At 29.6% G+C, this 20,147-nt stretch overlaps 1 protein-coding gene across 2 annotated transcripts; it reads right to left on the minus strand.

Moving 5' to 3' along the window:
• Positions 1–1,722: 1,722 nt before the first annotated feature.
• Positions 1,723–15,539, minus strand: Dtg (Dpp target gene). 2 transcript variants are annotated; one of them, XM_065512684.1, is made up of 5 exons: positions 14,998–15,538; positions 12,661–12,963; positions 12,520–12,591; positions 7,523–7,648; positions 1,723–3,889 (listed from the first exon to the last, which is right to left on the minus strand). In XM_065512684.1, exons 1-5 carry the CDS (start codon positions 15,164–15,166, stop codon positions 1,938–1,940), a joined length of 2,622 nt encoding a protein of 873 aa, XP_065368756.1. In that variant the 5' UTR covers positions 15,167–15,538; the 3' UTR covers positions 1,723–1,937. The 2 variants fall into 2 exon arrangements, with proteins under 2 accessions (XP_065368756.1, XP_065368750.1); XM_065512678.1 differs by having other exon boundaries at positions 12,520–12,963; positions 14,998–15,539.
• Between the last annotated feature and the right edge of the window lie 4,608 nt (positions 15,540–20,147).

The raw sequence follows: 20,147 nt of genomic DNA on the forward strand, positions 1-20,147 counted from the left end.
ATTTACTCAGAGGCATGTTTTCAACAGCATCAGAATTCATAGTTTTTGCCGGCTCATGTAGAGATGACTCAGTGGTGTTCGATGTACCTGTAGAGGAATAAGAATTCCCTGAGAAATTACTCGCCTGTGCAGTTGGTGTTGATTCATCCTCTTTTTGTTTTTTTTTGGTCACTAGGATCTTGTTTCTTTTTTTCCTTTTACCCATGTTGGGTTTAGAATTATTGCAAATACAAAATTATTTAATTTAACAATTTATATCACGTTTCCTTTTTTTGTATAAAAAAAAACAAAAACGCAGTGATTTAACAAAATTGAGAAAAAATAACGGATATTTTAATTGCAAATAGCCAGAGATAAAGTTTTTGACCACAAAGTATACAGAGGCGTCAAATTTGACAGTTCAAAAACACTAAAATCAGCTTTTTTGTGAAATTGTTTCGATAGAAAGAGAAAACAAATTTGCGGTTTAATACAGACAGTGCGTTAAAACAAACAAAATATATAAATAAGCACAAAACCAAACCAGTTGAAATTGTTTCGAGCGCAATAGAGAAATATATTTTTTTGCCGTGTCTCCTCTGTATACTTTGTGTTTTTGACGTTCACACCACAAAGGTAGAAGAAAAAGTGGTTGTTACCAAAGTAAATTAATTTACTTTGGTTGTTACTCTTATTGTTTACCTTTTTTGTTTTTTTTTTAATTCTCTATGTCAGCTGTTCAGCGTTGCCACTTGTCTATATTTTGTTGTATATTGTACGAAAAAATTTTCTACATTTGAGGTGGCACACAGTTAAAGTCGGTTCAATTTAAAACACACTTTAATTTTGACTATACATAGTTGCAAAATAATTAAAAGCAGGTATTTATTTTAAAGTTGTTTCTAAAAAGAACCGACTTTAGCGTTTGACTATGATTATGGGCCAATAGCTTTTGTTTTTCGGGATTTATCATAATTTTCCATTTTTTTAAATAATTCTTCAAGTTATTAAGAGCAACCTGCAAATTATGAATTATATCCACTGAATGAATGTCGGAGCAGAGAATTGATGTATCGTCATATACTTTATATAATAAAATATTTTAAATGAAACAAATTTAATATTTTTGAAAACAAGGGTACCATCCCAAAAACGCCTATTTGTTAGGTTGCCAAATATTTTCTTAATTATCTTGTAAAGAGTTCTGATAACTCCGCCCTTGGTATGGATATTATAGACCAAAAACTAAAAGTCCCATTTTTTAGATTGTGCAACTCATTTTTGGGAATTGCGGGATTCCTGATCACAAATTTAAAAATTTGTTTTTATTTTTCCAATTTCAATAGAAAAATCTATATAACTGTAAAATTTCAAAAAAGTATTAATTTTTTAACTGTCAGAAGTTATATATATTTTTGAAAAATAGACGAAATCCCCTATTCATTGATATATAACATGCCTTATGTTTTACACGTGGCAAATTAATTAAGGAAAACTTAACAACTCGCAGAGAAACTTAACAACTAGAAATTCATAAAAAGTGTGTTTGCCTACTTAACAACATTTTTATGAATGTAAAAACAGTGCTAGTTTAATTCTCTGCGAGTTGGTAAGTTTTCCTTAATTTATTGAAATCGGACAAAGCGTCTAGAAGTTACAGATTTATTTCTCTATTTTTTCTATATCACTATGCAATGATTGGATTCTATGACAACACCGTATTATATTCATCAACATTTCAGATTTTTTTTGTGAAAATAATTGATCGTTTAATTTTATATAAAGTAAAAATTAGCGAAAAATCGTACACTTTTTTATTTTAAATTTAATTTAAGAATAAACACTTATTATAGCATAATACTCGTATATAAAAAAGTAATTAAAAAATAATCTCAACAGGGGTAATATTTACATAAAAAGTATTGAATTTTTGGGAAAAATGCATTTAGTAATCCTTGTTACAAACATTCTTCAGATTCTTCTAAAGTCACAGCTATTGATGGAGAAAGTTCGACTTCTAATAATTTTGCAAATGTTTGTGCATCTTCTTCGTCTAAGTCATCTTTACCACAATTGCGTTCATGCATTTCTATATCCAAAGTACCATGTTGGCGTTGAAAGGAAATAAGGAATATAGTTACAGAGATTATTATAAAAAGTACAGCAGTACCACAACTAAAAATAATTATTATAGTAGATCGATTGGATCCGTTAGAAATTGAGACGGGAAGAGCTTTTCCAATTCCAGTTGATTCATCTGCCAAATTATCATTGAACGTTTGTCCAACATCTCGTGGGGGATATGCTTCAAATAATGTTGCAGCTTTATCATCGTATGGTATTGTAATTACATGTTTGCTTCCTGATCGGGGACCTTTCGAAATTTTTCCCAAGTCCGATATCTCTATTTTTTCGTTTGCAATGGTTGTCGAAGTATAATTGCTTTCGTATTTTTCATTTACCTTTGTATATTTATTAACATCAGCTATCACAATAGTGGAATTATTTTCATCAAATCGTTCGGATTCATGTTTTATGTTTCCAGAATTCTTTAATGTAATCTCTTGATTTGTATCTTGTTCATTGATATCCTCATTCATTTCAGTTATGTCAGTCAAATGTTCGTTTTGATTATTTTGAATTAGATTAGTATTACTTTCAGATTTTTCAGTCGTCTCCATTGACTGCATATATTTATCAATTTCAGCTGTTATATTTTCTTTAGCATATATTACAGTTATATCTTCTTTGGGAGGACTCTCGAGGTACAACACTTTAAGAACATGTTCTTTAGCACCTGTCCAAAGTGAATCGCCCACTTCAATTTTTGAGTTGTCTGCAATTTGTTCGGGTTCATTTTGAAAATGTTCAGAACTGTTTAACGTGTCTTCTTGCTTAGGATTTTGATCGGAATCTCTCATTACCAATACATTTTCGATTTCACTGTCAGTTTTATTAAAATAATTGTTTTCGTATTGGTCAATCGCATCCGTTGACTGGTAGTATTCAATTATATCAGTTGTGGATATATTTTCGTAATTTTCTTCTATTCCAGTACTGACTATAATATACTCAGGCATTAATTCATCAGTTTTTATGCTGTCATACAATGTATCAATATGAGATGTGTGATTTGTGCAAGGGTACATCGAATCTGAATTTCTATTTTCGACATCATTTTCTTGGTCGTTGTGATCAGTGTACGTTAGCTGAAGTTTATTTTGCAAAAAGGGATAATTTGTTGTAGCCAACGGATCATCGAACATTTTTTGGGCATCCAATACCTTTTTTATAACTACGTGTTCCAATTCTTCATCTATAATAGTATTATTAGCATTTTCAGATTCATCTGTTGTTTCTCCAATGTATGACTTCGAATATTCCTCAAGATTTAAAAGATTTGTTTCTTTAACATTATTTGAAGGTGTTGAAATAGTCTCATTCAAGTCCACAGATAAGATATCATTATACTTATTATCATAGTACTGTGTAACAAAATCACTTGAATCGAATGTAAGTAGAGGCGGATCTTCGGCAATAAAATGTGTTAAACTAGAATTTTGTTTATTAAAGTGTTTTATTTGAGTTTGAAATTCTTTTGTTTCATCTTTGGTAACATTTTCTTGCACTTCTTTTAAGATATTTTCCAGTTTTGAAGCTTCAACTTTTTCAGTATCTTCAATTGTAATTGGCGTTTGCGATCTTAAAGTATTATTATAATAGTTCTGTGTAGTATCAGCTTTATATTTATCAAACTTTTTAGTTTCATTTACTTCATTGGACAAATCTTCAAAATTAGCTGACATATTTTTTTTAACAATTGCTAATTTATTATTATTTGTTGATGCCTCCGCCTGATAATTTGTATTATTATTTTTCATCAAAACGGATTGAAATGCATAAAATTTGTCTAAAAAATATAAAACATTATTATTGGTATCACTTAAAATTGCATTCGAATATAATACAAAATAAATTTTTTTTGGTTTAATTAGAGATAGCGTTTCGAAAATGTTTTTGTATAATTAGGAATTTATAGAATTAAATCCATATTCGTTTTAACCGAGATGTTTTTTTGATATGCATCAAATTGAAAATGTTTTGATACAAGATCTAAAAAATTGCTGTATGTTTAACTAAAACATTGTACGTAGTCTAAACTAGAGTTTCGGACATTAGACGAATATATATTTAATAATTATTTGTAATATACAAATATTTGTATGTATTATAAATAGTATGCAATAATAACAAAAATTTTCCAAAGATGCTACACATTGATGTAGCGAAATAATGAATTAACAAGTAAGAGTGCTACATTCGGCTGTGCCGAATCTTAAATACCCTTCACCAAATTATACTTCAAAATTTTAAATATTTTTAGGTAAACAAAATTTAATTTTTTTTCCAGTTGTTTTTTGAATTTTTTGTAAAAAATTTTTTTTGATTGTTATTTTAAATTTAAAATTTTTTTTTTTTAAATTTTAAAATTTTTTTTTTAAATTTTAAAATTTTTTTTTTAAATTTTAAAATTTTTTTTTTTTAAATTTTAAATTTTTTTTTGTTTTTAAATTTTAAAATTTTTTTTTTTTTCAATTTTTTTTTTAAAAAAAAAAAAAATTCGGGTTCAAAATTTTTTTCCCGATTTTGACCCATTGTAGGTCCAACTTACTATGGTCTTATATACGTCGTTGCAAATGTCTTTGAAATATCTATCATTAGATATCCATATTGTCTATATTAATGTCTTAGTAATCCAGATATAGGTAAAAAAAAATAGGTCAAAAATCGAGGTTGTCTTGGTTTTTTCCTCATATCTAAGCCATTTGTGGACCGATTTTGCTGATTTTAAATAGCAAAATTCTCGAAAGCATGTCTGACAGAATTATTGAAGATTTGGATCCCGAAGATATCTGGGGTCTTCAGAAAACTGATTTCAATAGACAGACAGACAGACAGACAGACAGACAGACGGACATGGCTTAATCGACTCCGCTATCTATAAGGATCCAGAATATATATACTTTATAGGGTCGGAAATGAAAAATGTAGAAATTACAAACGGAATGACAAACTTATAGGGTGAATGCACCAGTAGTCGGCAGTTTAACTTTTTTTCAGTTTTTAAAGTGATACCATTATGAGTGTGAACATGGTATTGGGATGGAAATGGGTTATTGTTGTTTAGTAATTTGTATAGTTTTAGACTCAATTAATTCTTTTCAAGCAGTTTTTATTAAATTTGAGCAATTTACGTTTTTTTGAAAAAACACGATTTGTGCCCGAAGTCGGCACCCTTGATCCTAATGTCGGCAATTTGTGACCCAATAGTCGGCATAGCATTTTTTATTAAGAAAAGAATAAAATCTTAAAAGAATTCAAGTTATTTTTTATTTAAAATATCAGCCATTTAAATAAATACTAATAAAAAACATAAATTAGTGCATTTGAGGTGAAACCACTGTGGGCAAATATCATATCCTACGTTTTTAGACCATCATCCTCAGGATCTGTGTCCAAATCCTCTTCACATGTGCCCCTAACTCGTTTTATCTTCCTTTTTTAATTTGTTTTGGTTTATTTTATTTTTCTATTATGGCCACTGTAATTATGTATATGTTTGCGGTAACCATTTATGTTTATTTTATGTTTAAGTTACCATTCACATCATTGTAGCAATCATATATACATATGATTGTAGTAAATATTTATGTGTTTGTGGCAACCATGTTTATGATGTAATACTTCAACATATTGTGTTGTTCTAGGATTATGGTTATCATATTCTGAGATCAACATATTATGATAAATCATTATCATGAAAATGATTGCCATAAATATATATTTATTTACAATCATGTTAATGGTAACGTAAACATATTATGGTTACCGCAATCATATCCATGACCATAATATTATTAAAAAACTTAAAAAATTTTAAATGTACAACTACAACTTGTTGGGATAGGACTTGAACAGTTAAAAGGCTGAAACCAAGTATTTGAATAATTATTTGATAAAGTTGGAGATGAGTAGTGAACAGGTTTCAACGTTTCATTGTGATTTTCTGCAGCTAAAGTTGGCGATACTACCATATTTTCAACTTTTCCTTGTTAATTATGAACGTGCCTGCCTCTATGGTAAGATTACTCACAATTTCAATAGTTTGATAATTTATTTTTAAGTTATTGTTCTCTTCGATAATGTCATCGGAATCAATTCTACGCTCATATTAGGAGCTAGTCGGTTGACTATTTCAAAAGCTAGAATCAAATCCGTTTCTTTTCTCATTTTCAGGCCGATCACCTACTAATAACTCCAACTGATTTAGTAAAGAGCCTGTTTATTAAGTTACCTTACATGATTATTTTAGAGAGAACAGTTTAAAAACCCCTTTATACCATTTCTTTCCGGGTAGATCATATACAAATGGTGTGGTTTGCTGCTCTTCCTTCACGATTGATTGAACCGTGTTAAGTTAATCCTCACATTCTTTGGAATTAGATAACACTGCGGCCCCATTCTTATAGGACCTTCGGAACCGTATAATTTGTCCTATATTTTTGAACGCGGAACTCCATATTGTTTACTGGCACCTAATACAGAAATCGGGCCTTCTCTCGCATAGAAAATATTTTAAGGCTTTTTCAGGATATTGGTGCATGGGTTTTCTTTCTGGAGTGTCCATATTTGGAATTCTAAGATGTTAGAATTAATAATACCTACTGAATCTCTAAATATTACTCTGTTTAACGATCTCCAGTCAAATAAAAAGCTGCTGCCGAGTTCAGGATGCTTGGTCTCCTATACTCGGCAGTTCTTAAAATGCTCAATTAAAACTGTGCCGAGTATTGGGTAAACTCATTTCAAACTCATTTTCTTCAAATCTATTGTCAAGAGAGATGAGTAATAAACAAATTTGTAGAATTTGAGCTTAATACAAAAAATTTGCAATTTTCCTGAAGTCGGCATCACTATGCCGACTATTGAAAATCATAGAAATTTTTGTTCCTAATGACGGCATCAATTAAAATAACCAAAAAAAATATTTTTTGTGAAAACTTTCACATTGTAGGTAATATTTAAACAAAGTTTTATCTGTTAACACCACTCTGGTAAAAATATTACTTAAATTGATATGGTTACTAACTTGTTTTAGTTGGCCTTGCCACTAAAAAATTTCTTAAAAAACAGGCACTTCCGCACCAGTTGAAAGATGGTCACTTAATGAGGACAAAAATAGATGAAAATACTCATCTCACCCAAATTTAAACATTACATAAAGATAAATGAGTGTATGTTTAATTAAAGTTAAATCTTACTTTTGTATAAAATTATCGTTATTCTTATTTATTAAGCTTTTAAGTCAAAAATGCCGACTACTGGGTCATGTCGACTATAGGAGCGTTTACCCTATATACCCTTCTCACGAAGGTGAAGGGTATAAACATTTTTATAAAAAAGACTTTAAGCTCGAAAAATTGTAAAGTAAAATTACTATTTTTACAGGACTGGTTAGTACATTCCTTTGAATTAACATTACCTTCTATATAATTACTTTTTTTAATGTCGTATATTTTAGATATAGTTTCATTCATTTGTTCTCCATCCGCATGCAATTCTAAATGTTCATCATTTTCTTCCATTGCAAACTCCGGCTGATAGAACGCTATATGAAAGAAAAACAAATAAGCATACACTAATTATTTTATTATTATTTTTATAGATAAGCGATCAAATAGGTCTTAAAGGAAAAGACCTAAGCTTTCTTTTGAGCAAAAAAATATTATCTATATATGTATCATATCGCTTTTAAAAATATGTAAAATTTTTTTGTAAAAAAATTGTATGAAAAACGCTTAGTTTTTAAAATTCTTTCGAATAGTTTTCATACAAATTTGTTCCAATCATTTTTCTTTCGACATCGTGGGCCAGGCAATTATTTTAATTGTGTTTAAAATATTTAATTATTTGTATTAACATAAGGTCTGTTCATTTACTTTCCCAGTAAAAACTTGCAACGAGAGAATAAAATCAAAATTTACAAAATTACTCTCTTAAATTCTCAAAAATAGTAAAAAGTAAATGAACGCTCAAGGCAGATTTATAGATTCGCCTTGTGAACGCTTTTCCAGTAACAATTGTTTTATACACACAATTTTCTTATTTTATTCCTTTTAAAATATATAAATACTTACATTTTCTTCAATTTTATTGAAAATTCTTTTTTTTTTTACATTTTTTCACCACAAAAATAATATTGTAAATAAATAAACAATAACACAAAACATATGAAATATAAGCTGCTAACTATTACAAGGCGTATTAACAAGGTGAGTGCGTCCCGGCAACAAATACAACAATGCAAAAACAACAGGCAATTTGTTTTTGTTAAAATGTACGGTAAATGTCAAAATCAAGGCGAATTAAAATATTACTATGTTATTTACAATAACAAATGTAAACATAAACAAAGTTTGACATATAGTGTACATAAAACCACAGCGAATTAAGAAACAGCTGATTTTATGCACTCACCTTGTTAATACGCCTTGCTATTACGAGTTCAAAATAGAACTTGTAATCAGGGCTGCCAGATGAATTTGGGAAAAAATCGTCAATATCCCGATAAAAATCGTCAAAAAAAATCGGAAAATTAAAAAGGTAAAGAATTCTAACAGGAATTTTAAATTTCTATTTAAAAAGTGAACGAAAACATCACATTTATCAAAAAACATTTCTTAAAATTCAAGTTTATAAATAAGGGATCACTAAAATAAAAAAGTAAATCTCAATTTAATTATAATATAAGGTTTTATTCAGAAGTTTTTTTTAATTTTAAATAAAACACAAAATAGAATTTAATGTCTATAATCTTTATTATGACCCGAATAAACAATATCTGACATTACTTTTTTAATATAATTTCATTAAAATATAGCATTTGGTCCATTATTTGGAAGGTAATAATGCCTGAGATTAAAGCATAAATTCAAGCTTGGCGGTTTCAATTGATGTTATTATATTCTGAATAAATTTTGTCAAAATAGAAAAAGGTGCTTTAGAATTTTTACGTTTTATTTCAGTAATTTATTTACAAAAATTGATTTAAAATCTAAAAATTTTAATTGACAAAGTTCAAAATCTAAATATTCACCAACAAAATGAGAAAATTCTTTAACTATTTCATAAAATAGTACCATATTTTCATAATGCTGAAAATCGTCATTTTCGAGAAAGAAATCGTCAAATCGTCAAATTGCTATTTTTGAAACCAAAAATCGTCAAAATGACGATAAATCGTCAAATCTGGCAGCTATGCTTGTAATAGTTTGCAACGGCAGAGCGAGCACTCTCTAAAATTTATACGTTCTTGAATTTTTCTCTACTTGCAAGTTTTTTGAGTTAATGGACGCTTTTCCAGTAACAATTGTTACTAACTAGCAGTGTAGCCAGATGTGGGGATTTGTTCAAGATTTTTTTGGGGACAGAATTTCGTGGGGAGGGATTTGGGGATTTTAACAAAATTTGGGGATTTACACCCATTTTTGGGGATTTTACATTTTTAGACATTAGCGGTATTCACAATGTAGAATACTTGGCCTAGTAATAAAGCAGAAGAGCTATTTATTGACAAACATTTCAATTTCTAATCTATTTGGTTTTATATTTTGTTTAAATAATCATATTTTATTTCTTCAGAATTTGATGAAAAACGCAAAAATTTTCGATTTTTTGTTTCCAGGACACTACTTTGATAATAAAAAAATTAAAAAAGGATTTCATCAAAAGTTCACAGATATTAAATTGTTTTAAATTCTTGTTAAACACAGAAAGCTGAATCATTCTCTAGGAGCCAATTTTTGACTTCGTATTTAATTTTAATTAAAATTTCGTATTAATTACACTGTGCGAAAGTGAAAAAAATGTCAAAAAATTTCAGAATTTCAAATTCAGAATTTATTCTAAAAAAAAAGTTTTCAATGATGTTCGTCAACTTATCGTCGACCTGTAACTTAAGCTGGCCACACACGGTTGATTTGTGATTATGATTTGTTCGTGTTCGACATCTTGTTACTTGTTAATGGGGATGTGCGCGATAAAAATCACAAGTAATTGAAAATTTTCAATCACAAATCAGGTGAACAAATCATTCCGTGTGGGCTAGCTTTAGTCCGTTTTTGTCCGACTTTTTTCAACGGGTTTGGAAAGAAAACTGATTACGTTTTAAAATACCGTGCATCTTTTGATACATTTGTAAGTTATAAGTATTGTTTTTGTTAAGAATATCTAAAAAAAACAAAATTTGATTTTAATAGCATTTCAATACTTATTTTGATATGAAAGCTTATACCAATGCATTGATATACATTTTTACTGTATATGTATGTATATGAAAACTATTTGTGTTGAATTTTATTTGAGTTTGAAATATTTTTACGAAATCTATACTCATTAAAATGATTTTCGGAAGTGGGCATTATATGGTAAATTTGGTGAGGCAGGTTCGGCATATATAAAACTTATTTTTGCTGAATTTGTTTTTTATATCTATATAACTAAGATATTTATTACAGCTTAACTATTTTCAGATAGGGCAATCGTATGGGGGCTATGAGAAATGATGTACCCATTCTAATCAAATTCAATAGGCTTCATCCTTGGGGCAATACAATAGCTTGTACCAAATTATATTTGAAATTGCGACCTGTAGTTTGATTACAAGGTTTACATGGACGGACGGACATCGCAAAATCGACTCAGAAAGTGATCCAGAACATATTGGTATACTTTAAGGTGGATATTGGGACAATATTTTTGCACGTTGCAAACATCAGCTCTAACTCAATATACCCTTCTTTGGAGCTTTTTTCGAAAAAGTTTAATAACTTTTGCAAATATAAACCGATTTCAACAAGTAATGTTTATTTCTATATATTCTATTGTCTTTAAAACACTGTATAAAAAAATAGGTTTTCATAGAAAAAAATTAAAATAACTTTGTTGAATTTGAAAAACGACGAAAAAAATATGCAAAATGTGTGAGTTATGCCCAGTTTTTGACTTGTTATTTAAATACGTATTTAGTTAATTTTAACTTAAAATTAAGTTGTATTTAAATACAGTTTGAGTTTTTCAGTGCTACATAATTTGTCTTATTTAAATAAGATAAAAGTATGGTAGCACTACTAAATATCAAAAATTTATCGATAGTTTTGCTTAAAACAGCTGTTCAACCAAAACAAAAATTGATACATTTTGCCCAATAAGAAATAAAAGTTTATTAAACGATAAAATTATTGGTAGGAAAATGCACAAAAGAAGCTCCAATTGCCCCGCATCGGAATTGTAGTTTTTGCAAGACGCTTTTTTTAGCAAGACGCTGTTGTTTGTTTTTTTTTTTACTACAATAGAGTGAAAAAAAACCAAACAACAAAAGTCAGCTGTCAAAAACATATGGTAGTTTATGAAACTTAAATAGAATTTAAATGACCAACGTTGGCCATTTAAATATCATTTAAAAAAGCACTGAGAAACTCATTTTCGTATTTAAATAGAACTTAAATATAATTCATATTTAAATACGAAGTCAAAAACTGGCTCTTAGAGGTACTAAAGTACTACTTAAAACAGTTTTTTTCAAAATAACTCAAAATTTTGAGGAAGTTTCAAAATCTTTGAAAACGGTTTTAGTATTCCCTCACCTAGGCCTACAACCACCATTGGGTCGCTTTTCAAGTTCTGACAAAAAGTTTTATTTTGTAGCAGAGTGTTATCTTTAAGTTCTATTTTAATACGACAATGAGTTTTTCAGTGCTTTTTTTAAATTATACTTAAATGGATTCCACTTCCGATGCGGTGAAATTATGGCTTATTTTGTCCATTTTTTACAAAATATACTTTCTTTTTCTGGAATACAAAATCGAATATTATAAAGCTCTTGATTTCTCAAGGAGTTACAAAAACTAAGTCATACAAAAATCGGATAAACATCAAGAATTCTTTGGCAGGTTTCAAAGTAAAATGACATCTTCCAAACAACTTGTTCCAAAATCGATGAATCAACATTTTGAAAAAATGCTTGTCGTATGTTATTATGCCAGATTGCAACTTTAGTTTGTTAAACTCAACATAGTAAAATTTAGTATTAACAATATAATTTAATTTTTTTTATGGTGACAAAATTGGGGATTTCAATTTTGAAATGGGGATTTTTTGGGGACATCGACTTTCAGATTGGGGACATAAGGTAAACTTTGTCTGGCAACACTGCTAACTAGTAACAACTTTTAGTTATTGAACATAGCTATAGTTTCATATATTTTCTTTCGTATTTTAAATTAAAAACTATAAATAAATTTTAAATTTTTTGTTGTTTTCAATATAAAATACGAAAGAAAATCTTCGTTAGCATTTAGAGAAACAGGCAGTGAGTGATGATGTAAAGACACATTTCAAAAGACTAGGAATTTATATTGGAATATAATTTTAAATAATATGTAATAAACATGTACCTGTTGAGCAAATATATTCTCTTACCTTTTTTTGAGTATACATTTTCATTGATGATTTTTTCAAAATTGTCTACTTCAGATAACTCCTTAAATATGTCTAAAATGGGTGAAGATTTCAAATTATCGATTTCTAGTTCAGATTTCACAGAGTTTCGAATTGACAAACCCAAGTTTTTGGAGGATGTAGTATCAGAAGTTAACTCTGATAAATCTTTAATTTCATCATTTCTTTCAGTGCTTAATTGTAAATCGTTGGTTTTATCGCCTGTTTTTATTTGATATTGTACATCTTTATTCGACTCTCTTAATGATTGAATTTCATTATCATTTTTATCTGAATTTGGTAATTTTGGTGATTCTTCAAAAATCTGTGTGTCCATATAAAGTTGAGGAATATGCGTCGTTGAAAATTCAGACATCAAATCATGTGAAATAATTTGCATACCTTCGACGAAAGTTTTATTCTGATCTGCAATTGAAGTTAATAAAAAAGTTGTCACAAGATTAATTAGTAACGTAAAATAATTAAAATGGTTATCTTCCACTGAAGTTAAAAAACAGGTATTCCAGTTTATATAATGTCCAACCGATTTGGATTGGAAACAGAATTAAATTTTGAATTTGTAAATAAAGTTTTAATTTAGATGATTTTATTTAGTGTAAAAGTATATTTTCGGTTTCAGAAAACAGTGTTCAATTAATTAATCATTTCTTACTACATAATTTATTTTATTAATTACACTAGTTTTCAAGGTTTTTGTTTATGATGTGAAACGTATCGAGCCCGACAAAACACAAATTTTGCAGAAGTTTTTTTGACCAATTTCTGGTTTTTATGTCTCATTAGAACGACAATTACGTACACATTTATATTCTTTTAAATTAAATTGCAAAAGTAATTTATGAATGGGAAAATTTTTACAAAAACTGAAAAAAAGCATTTTTTTCCCTTGTCTTAACCCCAACCGATTTACCTAAAATTTTTTCAGGATGATTTTTTTACTAATGTTCACCAATCTGGGGGTTGAGAATGGCCAAAATCCAACTTTCCTAAATATATAAATCCATAGGTTATATTTCCTAAAAATATGGTATAAATTTAACTAAGCGCAAGGGTAGAATGGCATTTGCAAAGTTTCTTAGTTAATATAACTAAAATTTTAGATAATTTCATACATACCCTTTTGCACCAAACATATTTTCAATTGACAATAAATAAACAAAAAAAAACTTCGAAGAAGATACAAAACATCAAGTTACTAATTCCAATAGTTATATGTGTTAACATAGTTTTTTTTGGCATAGATAATAAAACTTAGTTTTTAGTTTTCATATAAAAAGAAATTAACTAGGTATGCAAGCTTAGTTAATATAGCCTCGATTATTTTTTTGTGTGTAGGCTCCATATATGCTATTCTTATTTTAGGACACCTTAAAATTGAAAACAATGGTATAAATCAAGATCAGCGAAACAGCTTGCATTTTTATAATTTCTTTGGTGTTGATAGCTCTCATAATTAGAAGCACAAAAACGTTAATATTTTTCCCTGCTCTCTCTCAGTTTAAGAGTTATATGAATTTAAAGTCAATACATATAATAGTACATTTCTCATATATTTGGAAAACAAACTGATCGTTATGGGTATCATTGAATAGTGCTTCACAATACCTTTAATATGATATATAATATGGTACAGTTTATTAATATTGTGAACCAAAAATTCCTTTTTGATTTTATATGACAGTACTTCAGAAAATTTTTATATACAGAAAAAGTGATTTTAGCGAAGCCGGTGTTCGATACACCCCAGAGTTAAAAGTCCCTTCACCCGGCGGAAGGCCGGCAATACAGAAAATGTGAATATTAACAGAAAAAAAAATTTTTGAAAATAAAAACTGTTACGCGGATCTTGATTTGTTCAAAAATACTAAAAACCATAGAGAAAACACATAGAGCGGAAACTCTCCTGTCAAACACCTAACTCAGTTGTCAAAAACCTAAGTAGTGAGAATGTATTAGTAAAAAAAATTATGTGAAAACAAAAACAATACTCGTATGTGTAACTTTTTTGAGTAATTTTTTTGAGTTTCCGCTCTATGTTCTCTATGCTAAAAACATTAAAATTGGAACGAAAAATTTCAAATTAACAGTGTTAATTCCTTTAATATAAATATTGGCATTAGTCTCCATCACTACACTCCAACTATAGTTTCCTATGATCCTTGATAATTCCTTTCAAATACGGTAGAATTAGAACAATTTTCAATATACATAATTTTTTTCGAAATTATTTTTTCTACTATTCATAACATTTTTAAATTTTAAAAATTATTATTAAAAAATGCCTTTCTCAAAAATATACATATGTTTAATTCAATGAACAAAAAAAATATTTTGTTTGTATACTTGTGTTATCAGCAGGAGTTCCATCTACATATCTACCTACTACAGATATAAATAAATATGTACATATCGCTCATTAGCTGCAACAATAATACTTACAGTGAAGTAAGGAAAGAGCTAAAGTCATTAATGCTATCAACTCTGTTCTGTATCTTAAATGCTTCTTGTGTGTAAACCTGTTGCATCTTCTTTTATGCCGATCTTCACAATGCAGCATTTCTTTGCAGCTACTCGCCATTTCATCTTCACTGGTGTATTTATTTTTCATTTCCTTTTAAAAAATTTTGCTTTTTATCATACGTATGTATATTGCAATGAATTTGTAGTAGAACAATTAATAATATACATAAAATATATTAAAACTTGTTAATAAGCGGAAATCGCGAAGTAAAGTTGTTAGTAACTTTCGTTTTTAAAATGTTTCTTCCGTATAAAATTTATTAAATATTTATAATTCGATTCAAGAAGTAAAGTACTATCTGCAATTTGTTTGCCGTAATAACTTTATTTTATGCGTACACTTTCAAAATTCTGTCAGAACTGTCATCAATGTTAATAATTAGTTACTTCACTGAATATCTACAACTAGTTGCAAGCAAGGCGTCAAGGCGTATTTAACAAGGTGACAGCAGTGGCGAATTGAAATAAATACAGGCGAATTCAGTTATTTTTTGTGCGTGCTATTTCTATAATCAGCTATGCTGCCGATGGCACCTTATTAAATGCACCTTGCAAGGCGTATTAACAAGGTGAGTGCGTCCCGGCAACAAATACAACAATGAAAAACAACAGGCCAAGGCAAGGCGTATTTAACAAGGTGACAGCAGTGGCGAATTGAAATAAATACAGGCGAATTTACTTATTTTTTATATATAGAGTTTGACATACGGGCGAATATTTTTTATATATGTAGTTTGACATTTGTGCGTGCTATTTCTATAATCAGCTGTGCTGCCGATGGCACCTTAGTAAATGCACCTTGGGCCAAGGCGTATTTAACAAGGTGACAGCAGTGGCGAATTGAAATAAATACAGGCGAATTCACTTATTTTTTATATATAGAGTTTGACACAAGGCGAATCTAATAAGGTGACCTCACGAGAACAGCTGATTACAGAACTAGCACGCGATAATGTCAAACTGCATATATAAAAAATATTCGCCGGAACGCCATTATGTCAAACTCCATATATAAAAAATAAATGAATTCGCCTGTATTTAATTCAATTCGCCACTGCTGTCACCTTGTTAAATACGCCTTGGACATACACAACTTTCCCTATGAAATAAATACAGGCGAATTCACTTATTTTTTATATATAGAGTTTGACATACGGGCGTACGGGCGAATATTTTTTATATATGTAGTTTGACATTTGTGCGTGCTATTTCTATAATCAGCTGTGCTGCCCATGGCACCTTATTAAATGCACCTTGGCTCCATTAGTCTTTGCGTTCTGTAACGTTTCTGTTCTGTGCCGTTCTGAATGCTGTTATATTGTAGTTAGTTTTTCCGTAAGATCGTATCAGCTGTTTTTAAAATAATAACCAAAAAACCATCATGGTGATTTTGTTACTATTTTTAGTGTTTTTTGTATTTAGACCTTCAACATATTATTGTGAACATTTTTATAAATACATACATATATTTTTTGTTAATGATTTAATTTAACTAATTTTTTTACAAACATTGTACTTACATTAAAAGAAATTTATATTTATTTTATTAAATTACAATGTCTTTTTGAAAATATTATATTTTTTATTCTTTTGATAATAATAAATATTTCCCTTTCAAAAATGTTGGCACTACTGCTTTCATATTGTTGGCATTTTTGTGTATATATGATATCAGCTGTTTTAGCTGTCACTTAACGTTGCGGACAAAATTCTGTTTTCAACAGATTCATCCGCAACAAAACGGCAACGTTACAGAAAAACAAGGCGTATTAACAAGGTGAGTGCAAAGTAAATTAATAAAGTAGACTCAGTAGAACAGCTGACTATTTTTTTTACTTTGGTCTGATCTGTCAATTCACTTATGGTTGTTGTGGCGAAAAATACAACAAGCCCAAAAGCAAAAACAACAACAGGCAACTTTGACAGCTCAGACCTTAAACCAAAAACAAAATTGCTTGTGGTTTTTGTAAATGTTGTATTTGTTGTAGTACTGTCGCTACTTTATTAATTTACTTTGGGTGAGTGCGTCCCGGCAACAAATACAACAATGCAAAAACAACAGGCAATTTCAAGGCGTATTTAACAAGGTGACAGCAGTGGCGAATTGAAATAAATACAGGCGAATTCACTTATTCTTTATATATAGAGTTTGACATACGGACGTACGGGCGAATATTTTGTATATATGTAGCAAGGCGTATTTAACAAGGTGACAGCAGTGGCGAATTGAAATAAATACAGGCGAATTCACTTATTTTTTATATATAGAGTTTGACATACGGGCGTACGGGCGAATATTTTTTATATATGTAGTTTGACATTTGTGCGTGCTATTTCTATAATCAGCTGTGCTGCCGATGGCACCTTATTAAATGCACCTTGATATGTAGTTTGACATTTGTGCGAGCTATTTCTATAATCAGCTGTGCTGCCGATGGCACCTTATTAAATGCACCTTGAGCTTAATGAAGAATATTTTTATTCAATAATCGTCTATTACACGTCCGCATATTCAAGATGACATAGCTTTTGGTTCATCTTCCACAACAGTCCAATATTCTTTGCCTCCATTTCATCCAATATGACATTCATCACGGTGGTAAATAGTAGTGGAGAAAGTGCACATCCCTGTCTTACACCACTAACTGTTCTAAAGCTGTCACCATGGCGTAATGATTATAAGGTGTATGCGTTACGGCAACAAATACAACAATACAAAAACAAATAACTTTTATAGTGTCAAAAACAACTGACATAATGTATACAAACTACAGCAAAAAAAAATTTTGACAAGATTGAAGTTGTAAACAAACTCGAGCAAAAAAATAATCAGCTGTTTGATTAATGTCACCTTGTATATCATTACACCATGGCTGTCACCATAGACTAACATAGACCCGAATCAGCTGTGTTTAGCAACATGGCGGAGGCAAACAAAAAAAATTTACGAAAAATTAACAAAAGAAAATGTATAATAAACCACGGTAGATTTAAAAGAGGGACAAACATATAAATTTATCTTTCTATATCTCGTCTCACACACTCATCGATTTTTTACACCATTTTATTTTTTCTCTCGCTCTAAGATCTGCCTTAATGGCGGAATTGGAAAAAATTTAAAAAAAAATGTAAACAAAACCATACGGTTCGAAATTACTTGTTTGACAGATGTCAATGGTCTCTTATCTGTAATAATCTGTGGCTGTCACTTAGTGCACCATCATAGCTTTTCCTAATGACACTAATTATTTTATTATTCTCTCTTTAAGGCATCAAATGCTTTATCATAATCAACAAAGCTTGGATACATTGTCGCGTTAAAATCCGATGTTACAATTTCCCCGCTAGTTTCGTCCAGAACCGGTAGGGTACCTTTTATATTGCTAGTAGCCAAGTTCTTCGTGATCCTATAGAGTTCCTTTAAATTTCCCTTTTCGTATGCCGTTTGAGCCTCCGAGGCCATTTGTTCAAAATAGTTTATCTTATCAATCTTGATCTGTCTTTTTATGCGTTTACTTAATTTGACATATTCGCAGTTGTAAATTGCATTTTGACGGGGATAATTTTCTCCTAACAATGATATTTTATTGCCTCGTTTAAGTTCTATAAGTTCCCACGATTCTGTTCACGTGAGGCGAATCCAAGATGATTTTTACAACCTCAACCCCAACATATCAATGCGTAATCGTTCACATTCCTTAGAGAGTATATCTAGTTTCCAGGGTTGATACATAGTACGAACATTGCATTGTGCAAATCTAGTTATTTTTCCATTGCATAGATTGTCAACAAATTTTCCAGATTTGTTCATTTTATTATTTGTTCATTTTATTATACTTGAATCATTTAAGTTTCGGGTTAACGCTGGAGATTAACCTGCAGGCCCTAGTTTGGTGGCAGGGCTGCTACCTTAAATAGTAATTATAACTGTATTCATTGGTATTCCAAACATGCCACGGAATACATTACCAAATTGTGTTGGCATTTCCTCCAGACACTGAGGTGGACCCAGATATACCGCTGAGCAGTCGGTGTTTAATTGATAACAATTTATCATAAAAAGGGTAGAAATTTCACTGAGCATAGGGCCTCCCCATTACCTCAAACACTCGCCAATTTTTCCTTACACTGCAGCCACACGATCAAGTTTTTCTTGATAGTCTTTTACATATACTGTTTGTCAAAATTTATAAAAATTGAAAGCTGTGACGTAGGCAGCACGCAACTTGAAAACAATTTTAGTACAAATTGGGCAAAAACCTGTAATCAGCTGTTTTCTTGAAAGAAAAATTGAAAACCAACTTGAATGAGAAATTGAATGCAAGTTCGTTTCAATTCTTAAAAGTGTGAGTGTATTAGTAAAAAAGTGTATTAGTAAAGAGTGTATTAAAACTTGAAAGGCAAAACTTGATCGTGTAACCCCCAAGTTAGTTGTGACCGGCTGATTTTATATTCAGGCTGGTTTTATATTCAACAGAAAATAATGGCAATAATTATGGCTTAAATTTGTTTATATACTTTTTGGTTTGGAAAACACTTAAAATTACGAGTGTGCTATTTCTTCTTTATTTCAAAAACTCATAAGTATAATTTTAAAAAGTTTATTGTTAATATTTTGGGATAATTGATAGAGAACATAAATTCGTAAATTGGTTTTAATATATTAACTGTGAAATAAATTTTCAAATTGTACCAAATGAGTCATTGGTACCATTGTACTTTTTAAGATCAAATTGTACCAAAAAAAGTACAATTGTACCAATTTTGCCATCCCTGGTACAAGTGCAAAATTAGTTTTGTGAAACGAAAGCACTTGTAGAAGGATGACTTGTAGACTTGTGACTTGTACAATTCACTTGTAATAATAACCGGTTACCGGTTTTTTGGCAAAATATTAAAACGCTTAGAATTCATTTTCACAAAATTTTACTGTTTTGTTTGATATACATAGAACTGAGTAGGTAATGGTTCTTATTTCGATTGACTGAATTTTGAAAAAAAAATATATTATTTATTTATATATTTATACCATTCACCTTCGTTTTTATATAAAAATATCCAATTTTTTG

The sequence above is a fragment of the Calliphora vicina genome, chromosome 1 (genome assembly GCF_958450345.1).
Source record: "Calliphora vicina chromosome 1, idCalVici1.1, whole genome shotgun sequence".
Classification (NCBI taxonomy): Eukaryota; Metazoa; Arthropoda; class Insecta; order Diptera; family Calliphoridae; genus Calliphora; species Calliphora vicina.